General features: G+C 43.5%; 1 protein-coding gene across 1 annotated transcript in view; it reads left to right on the top strand.

The window, feature by feature from the left end:
• Positions 1-8,292, top strand: part of PANK1 (pantothenate kinase 1) — a gene marked incomplete in the record, with an annotated part of 78,613 nt that overhangs the window by 55,628 nt on the left and 14,693 nt on the right. Inside the window, 1 exon segment of the mRNA XM_027771493.1 lies at positions 2,943-3,196. Coding sequence (XP_027627294.1) covers positions 2,943-3,196 — 254 coding nt within the window.

Raw genomic sequence — 8,292 nt, 5'->3', positions numbered from 1 at the left:
AGTCTCGGGCTGCCCCAATAAACCGTCTGTATCCTTGCCCGTGTTTGTGACACTGGCTCTGGGCTTGGCTGTCAATATTGTTGTTGAACCTCTGATTAATTTTTAAGCAGGCTAACCTACAGTCCTCAACCTGGTTGATGGAATAGCTACTTTTCAGCTTGAGGTGATCCAAGAGGTGATCAATTTCCCTGTTCCATAAAGCAGTGATTAGGACATCAAGTGTCAGACTATTCTGTGTATCTCGAACGCTCTCACCACCTGGTTGGCAGCATATTCCAGCTATTTGTGCTCTGTAGGCTTAGGTTCAGTGAATTGTGTTAAACAGGAAATCCAGATGAGTGACACAAAGTCAGACGTTTTATGCTAGCTGTTAACTTCATTTGGCAAAATATCTAGTGCTCGTATAGGTTGTGTAGGTTTTCTGTACACTCCAGAAACTGTACCCATGATGCCAGTGAGAACAAGAGAACAGCAAGTCATTGGGGGAGCTCTGACAGTTTTGTCACTGAGGGAGAGTTATTTAAGCTCTATGACTCTTAATCATAGACCAAGTTTAATAGTATCTACTTAGCAGTTTTCTTTGGTGAGAATTGACAACTTGGAGGCCAGAAGGAAGTGCAGTGATAGCGCAGTTGGACTCACATAGGAAAGGTCCTGGATTTGCATTCAGGGACCTCCTAAAACATGCCACATGTGTGCACACATGTGCCCATGATCTCAGCTGCCTGAGACTGGAAACCTCCTGGGTGTGCTTCTCTCTCTATGTCTCATGGAATAATTAAATAGACTTAAAATCTGGTAAAAATATTTGGCATGCAGTAAACAACAACTACTAGCTATGATTTTTTTCCTTTTTGAAAAAACATTTACTTATTCTAATTTTATTTATTATCATTATTCTTCAATTTTGACCAGAGAGAGATAGACCAAGAGAAAAAGTGAGTAAGAAAGTCAGCTCTGAGACTCAAACCATGGTTGGCCATGTGGGAGCCCAGCACCTCAACCACCACATCACCTGTCAGCCCCACTAGCTCTTATTTTCTTAAAGACACTTTTTTAAAAATTTAGATTAGGGAGCCAGCAGATGGCATGGTGGGTAGGTGCTGGACTCCCACATGGCCAACCACAATTCCAGTTCTGGACCTGGAGGCTTAAAAAATCATTCCAGGCATGTGTGCATGCATGCCCATTATCCCTAGAGGAGAGTAAAGGAGAAGGGGCCAGGGCATCGCCATATCCCCGGGGGTATGATTTCTCACTTGCCCTCTCACTGTCTGTCTCTCTGGCAAGTGCATGCACCCAATGACAGAAACCTAAAAAAAAATAAAATAAAAATAAATTAGACTAGACCTTGGAAATTATCTTCCTTCATTGGTTCAGGTTTATGTTGTTGTGTATTAGATTTTTTGTGCATGTGACCATGAAAAATTATCATTAGTCCTGACCTTTGGGGCAGTAGTAATGCTGCTGAGGGTCACAAATTAAACTTCTGAGGATGCAGAGTAGCCATTGGCCCCTAGAGCTAGCCCACAGCCGGCTCCTCCCCTTTGCTTTTCCCCCCATACCTTGGAGGTATGGGAGTTTTTGTCTTACAGGAGCATAATAGGACATTCTGGGGCTACCCCAGCTAATAACAAAAGAACCAACATATTTTGAGCTCTTTGGATGTGCTAAACCCTGTATAAACTCTTTAAATGTATTATTAGTAACTAATCCTTACAGAAACACTAGGCAGGGATATTACTGTACCCACTTTACAGATGAGGAAAGGGGTTTGAGAAGTTAACGTGCTTCGCATCCTTTAGTTAAGTTTTATATCTAGAATTCAAAACCTGAGCCCAGGCTTGGGAAAAGGGTACTTGAGCTGTGTGAGTTCAAACAAGAATCTCCCCAGCTCCCAGGCCCTTGGGACCTCATGCGCTGGCAAGGAGTGGAGGATTTTGGTTGCTTTCTGAATTTGCTCACTCTGCTCACCATACTGGAGAGCCACCTTCTCTGTGGCATGCTGCGTTAGAGTTTTGTGACTACTCTAACAGATTACTGCATACTTGATGTTAAATTAAAACAATGGAGGCTTATTTGCTAATAGTTCTTGAGGCCAGACGTCCAATATCAAAGCACTGGCAAGGCCACACTGCCTTCTGAACCTCTTGGTAGATTCCATTCCTTCTCCAGCTGTTGGTGTTCCTTGGTCTGTGGGGCAGCCTTCCATCTCTGCCTTTATTTTCACAAGGACTTCTATGTGTATCTTTCAAGTTTTTCCTGTGTGTCTCTCTTAAACAAAACAAACCAAAAAAAAAAAAAAAAGATTTCTTCCACAAGAGAGAGAGACTGGCACCCCCAAGAGGTCTTTGCGCCGCTCTCCACTCCCAGCCTCAGCTAGCCAGAAGCAAGGGTACGTGTGCACCTGACTGGTACAGGAAGACCTCAGGATGAGACCCTGGGGCCCTTCCACTTGACTTCAGCATCTTGGAGCTCTGCACCATGTGGCACTGCAGCTGGCCTTCTGTGTGTCTCTAACAAGGACTCTTGTCATTGGATTTGGGGCCTACCCTTATAATCCAGAACTATCTCTTCATCTCAATCTCCTTAATTATATTAGCAAAGATCCTTTATCCAAATAAGGTCACATTCACAGTTTCTGAGAATGAGGACATAGCAGTGTCTTTCAGGGACCACCATCCACCATTCAGTCCAGTACACATGTAAATGGATGCTTGTCTGGCAGCCGGTCCAGCTCTCCTCCTTTAGCACACGTGGTAGGCAGATGACATAGCTAGCAAAGTGGAACGGAGTGTCTGGTTATTAGCACAATCTCACAGTGTGGTGTTTCAGGGTATTTCCATGCTTCTCCTATAAATGAACTTGTCTTTTACATCCATCTCCACTAGGACTTCCCTGGAGGTAGTCCCGCTGTCTTACCAGGTTTTGTTTCCTTCCAGATCGCTGACCTGCAGCTCCATAAACTGGATGAACTGGACTGTCTGATTCAGGGTCTGCTTTACGTCGACTCCGTTGGCTTCAACGGCAAGCCAGAATGTTATTATTTTGAAAATCCCACGAATCCCGAATTGTGTCAAAAAAAGCCGTACTGCCTTGATAATCCATACCCTATGTTGCTGGTTAACATGGGCTCAGGTGTCAGCATTCTCGCTGTGTACTCCAAGGACAACTACAAAAGAGTGACAGGGACCAGGTAAACATGCTTCCCACCAGGGAAACCTTCTTATGTTAGAACCCTGGCCTCCTCCCTGATGACCAGTTCATACCAAAAGGGTTTTCGTATTGAATACACTTTTAAAGAAAATATCTTGTCATCCTCAGCCAACCAAAAAGGATTTATTGGATGATATCTTAAAAGAGCAAGACAGTGATTTATATACAGGAGAATAAAACACAGTCCTTGCCCAATGGAAACTGTGGTCAGGTTGAGGAAAGGGCTGCGTATGGCAGAAGTTGGCCACCGAGGTGGTGTGGGTTAAGTGCTACATGAGTGACTCAGTGGAATATAGGCAGAAGATGTTTGGGATGGTCAGTGAGGGCTTTTGGAGTGACCTTCATTTCCAGCCTCCTTGGTGCCTAGCACAGGATGAATGGTTTGAAATAATATGCTGTTCCCACAGCAAGCCAAACTGCGTTTGTTTGTTCGTTTGTTGGTTGGTTGGTTGGTTTATTTTTGCCATAGGGTACCTATCCTCACCAGAAAGAGAGAGACAAAGAAACTGAAAAGCCACCCCCCACCAGAGTAGGGAGCATGACCATGTCGCAGTCCCTCCTCCAGTCTCCTCTCAGGGTTTTGGGCATACATGCACACGTGCCTGGCATGTTTTTCAAGCTGCCAGGTCCAGGACTCCATCTGCACAGCCAGCCATGTGGGTGGAGCTGCCTTAGCCACCATGCCACAGGCTGGCCCTATTTATTTATTTAAAGTCCGTTATTACTTTCTTTTTTATTTTATTTTATTACTTCTTTTATCAGAGAGAAACAGGTATCCCTAACAAACTAGATTTTTAAGACTTTTATTTTTACCCTGAGGTTAGTGCTCTAGCTAACAGCTGGAACAGTCAGCACACCTCCCAGGGAAGTTCGGGGTGCAGTGGGTCGGAAACAGTCCTGTGACCACAGTAGGCCAGAGTGCCTTGTTTTTTCAGTGCCGGCGTGCCCATACCCAGGTAAGGACAAATGAGCACAGCTTCCTTTTCGTGAGGATTCAACATGGGGAAAGGACCTGGAGTCAGATACCTTTGAAAAAACCCAAGTGTTGGGAACCAGCAGTTAGCGTAATGGCTATGTTGTTGGATTCCCACGTAGTCGACCGCGGTTCACGTCCCGGACCCGGTGGCTTAGAACTCACGCCGGGCGCGTGTGCGTGCGTGCCCAAGATCCCAAGAGGAGAATGGAGGAGAAGGGATTGCAGTGTGACCATCCCCCCTGGGGGGTGATTTCTCGCTTTCTGTCTCTATGTCTCTCTCTGTCTGTCTGGCGAGCGCACGCACCCTATAGTGAAAAACCTCTCCAAAAAAAAAAAACCCAAGTGTAAACCAAGTTAAACTGGTTCTCATTAAGGAAACTTAAGTATGTAACATTTCTGCAACTTATTGATTATAGAACCCCTTTTTGGAGGAAAAAACTTATGGAACTAGTGCCATGTACCATGTGCTTTGGGACAAAACGTTGCACCATTTGATAGATGAAGCTATCATGTAAGCTTCTCTGAGTCTCCCTCAGCGGCCTCCATTCTGTCTTAAAAGAAATTAAAAGAAATTGTGTCTTGGATCATTTCTGTGGGCTTTTCCAGTCCAGAAATTCTGCAGTACTCCCGGTATTGCTGAGCACTGTTTTCCAGTGTATTATGAGGCTCTGGGGATGGTTTAGCACCCCACCCAGAAGAGCTGTTTGGCAGTGTCTGGAGACATTTTTTGGTTGTCACGGCTGGAGGAAGGTACTGCTGGCATCTAGTGGGTAGAGGTCAGAGAGCCTGCTAAAGTCCTGCAGTGCACAGGGAATCTCTCCCACAACCGAAAGTTATTGAACCTCAAATACTGATAGTTCTGCTGTTGAGAAAGTTGGGTGCATATACACCCACAAACTCTCCCTCTCTCTCTCTCTTTCTCTATGAAAGGATTCAGAGTTTAGGCTATGTTCATTGTTACCAGCTGTATATCTTATCACTGAGACTCTAGAGCTTCTTCCTTGGTCACACAAGAATCCAAACAACCCCCTGGCCTTATTAGGGTTGTCAGGAAATGTCAATATTTCCACAGAGCTGGTTTTAACTTAAAGAGTGATCTGATAAAGGTCCAGCTTGTAAGAAACTATAGACTTCATGGTACGATCTGGTGGCATGGTAGCGAAGGCACTGAATTCCCATATGGCCTACAATTCAAGTTCTGTACTAATGGCTTTAAAATCATGCCAGGCACATGTGTGTGTCTGTGTGTGTGCCCAGAATCCCAAGAAGAGGATGGAGGAGAAAGGATTGCGGTGTGGTCATCTCCCCTCCTCCCTGGATTGATTTCTCACTTTCTCTGTCTCTGTCCAATGAGTGCATGTGCCCCAGGGTGGGGGTGGGGGGATAAACAAATAAATAAAACTTTATAAAATAAAAAAAAGAAGAAGAAGAGAGAGAGAGAGAAAGAAAAAGGGGGAAAAATGTAGACTTCCTACCAGAAGGAGTCATTGAATTGGTAAAGCTAGTCCCAAGGTAACAATTAGAGGTATTTACAGTTTTGTTGATTAAGGCTTAACAGTTTTATGAATTGCATGACAGGTACATTCTCATACTTGGAGGCTCCAGAAATCTAGGTCATCTCCTTAAATAGCTGCTAACGAGCTAATTATGGTGTTCCGCTTCTATTTACATGAATAATAATTTATGAATTCCAGCTAGTGGCAAATGCCCCTTAATGGCCAGGGCCCTGCACCTGTCAGCAAACGTTGCCTAGGTTTGGAGTGCTCTTTCTTTAACCAGTAGTTTTGGAAATGTGCTCCAGGAGCCTGAAGATTTATTGGAAGCCTTTCCAGGGACTGCCTCAGGGAAAGGAGGAGATTGAGACAGCAAATCTTGGGGTCCCTGGCCCTCATCTGTCCAGAGTTGTTCTGTCAAAGGTTTCTTTTGATCCAAGTTAAAAAACCTCTGACTTAAACTATAATGGTTAGCAGGGAACATCAGCATTTGGAACCCATATTGGGAATCACTAATCTAAGCATCAAGGTTTGCTATTTCTATTGTGCACTGATAGCCATAACTCCAGGTTTTTTGTTACTGTATCATATCCTGTTTTTCCAATAGCATTTTTATTTTTAAAAAGCCACTTTTTAAAATAGGCTATCAGTTTTGTTTTCTTTTGATTTCCTTTCTTTTATTTATTGTTTTAGAGAATTATTTTATTGAACTTCTGTTAGTAGTAGTAGTAGTAGCAGCATTAGAACAGAGAGAAACAGAGAAAGAGAGAGGGAAAGTGAGAAAGCAAGCCGCCAGGGCTGAGAATCAAACTATCGTCAGCCACGAGGGAGTACAGCACCTTTAACCACCACACCACCTGCTGACCCCTATTTATTTATTTTTTATTTGTTAGCATGTGCATTCTACAGAGAGAGAAAGAAAAAGTGAGGAATTGTCCCCTAAAAGGAATGGCCACACCACAGTCCCTTTTTCTCCATTCTCTTCTCGGGATTTTGGCCATGCACACATACACTTTCGGTGTGTTTTTCAAGCCACTTGGTCTGCAACTTGTTCTGTGCAGTCGACCATATGGGATCCAACTGTCTTAACCACCACAAACTGGGGGCCACAGGCAGCCCTCAGTTTTCTTGTAGGTATGGTTTTAAATGGTTTATTTTAGTGTTAAGTGTAATTTTATCACATAACAGATTACATAGCAACCTTTTTTTCCTAGTGATACAACTCCAGTTTTATTACAGAAGTCAATGAAAAAAATAGTATTTCACCACTGAACATTACAATGTGTAGTCTCTTAAAAGAGGAATGTAAAAAAACTTTAAACTTTGGTGAAAGTAGCAGCACACCTCATCTCATCATTTTGGAATCTTTTAAGGGCATGAGCACTCAGCAATTGAAGGTTTCTACTTCTCCCTAAAATCCTTCACTACAATGTTATTTCTTCATTTTGTTTTAAAATGATGACAATATCCAGTGGCTTTTCTAGCAATTTTTGTCTCTGATATATCAAGGATTTTACTGTGTGTCTGCCAAAACAAACAGATGTATTTGATCATGAGCAAGGAAATCACTTGATTAAATAATGGTTAGCAGATTGAGGATATTAATAAAGTGCTGAGAGACTTTTGGCTTTTCTGCAACTGTGCATTCTTTCCTCCAATCTGCAGTACATTAGCTCTGCAAAACCATGCTCACTGTCCCCATTCAGCTCTGGTTCTCTGTCTGCAGTCACCTGTCATTTTCCAGCCATGCCAGGGACTTGTCCTCTTTCACTTACATCGACACATCAATCAATGAGTTACCTTCTTTCTAAGTCAGCCAGTGTCTCCAGTTTCCTGTGTCTGGAGTAGGTTGTTGAAAGCTTTGATTGATATGAATACCTAGTACTCAAAGAAGGGTTATTGGTGGGGGTGAAAACTATTTAGAAGCTAGAAATGTGAGTGAAGACATCTTTTAAAAAATGCACAGGAAAAAAATGAAATAAATCCAAATAGCTCATAAACCAAAAAGTGCCCCCATGAGAACACACTTGCTCTGTAAGGCAGGTTAAAGCCAACAAGATAGCATGGTACAACATGTTAAATGTAAACAACTTTCTTAGAGGAAATCCAGGGTTCCTCCTGTGCGAGTTGTCTAGATAGTAATGTACACGGCGTTCTTTACTTCCTCACGGCCCCACACCTGCAGTGTGGTACATGTCGCTAGTGGGCCCAAGCTACATAACTGTCCATAAGAATCCATCATTTCAATCAATCGTATGTTTGTAAGAATCACAGTTTAAGAATATCATACCTAGGGACCAGCAGTTAGCGTAATGGCTGTGTCGCTGGACTCCCACGTGGTCGACCATGATTCGCGTCCTGGACCCAGTGGCTTAAAACTCACGCCGGGCGCGTGTGCGTGTGTGCCCAAGATCCCGAGAGGAGAATGGAGGAGAAGGGATTGCGGCGTGGCCATCCCCCAGGGGATGATTTCTCGCTTTCTATCTCTCTGTCTCCCTCTGTCTGTCTGGCGAGCACACGCGCCCTATAGTCAAAAAAAAAAAAAAAAAACTCTCAAAAAAAAAATCCCAAAATATAGGTTAGTCATAAACATGTGCACAGAGACGT

Source organism: Tupaia chinensis, unplaced genomic scaffold (genome assembly GCF_000334495.1).
Source record: "Tupaia chinensis unplaced genomic scaffold, TupChi_1.0 Scaffold000217_1, whole genome shotgun sequence".
NCBI classification, from domain to species: domain Eukaryota; kingdom Metazoa; phylum Chordata; class Mammalia; order Scandentia; family Tupaiidae; genus Tupaia; species Tupaia belangeri.
This window is presented reverse-complemented; position numbering and strand designations above follow the sequence as displayed.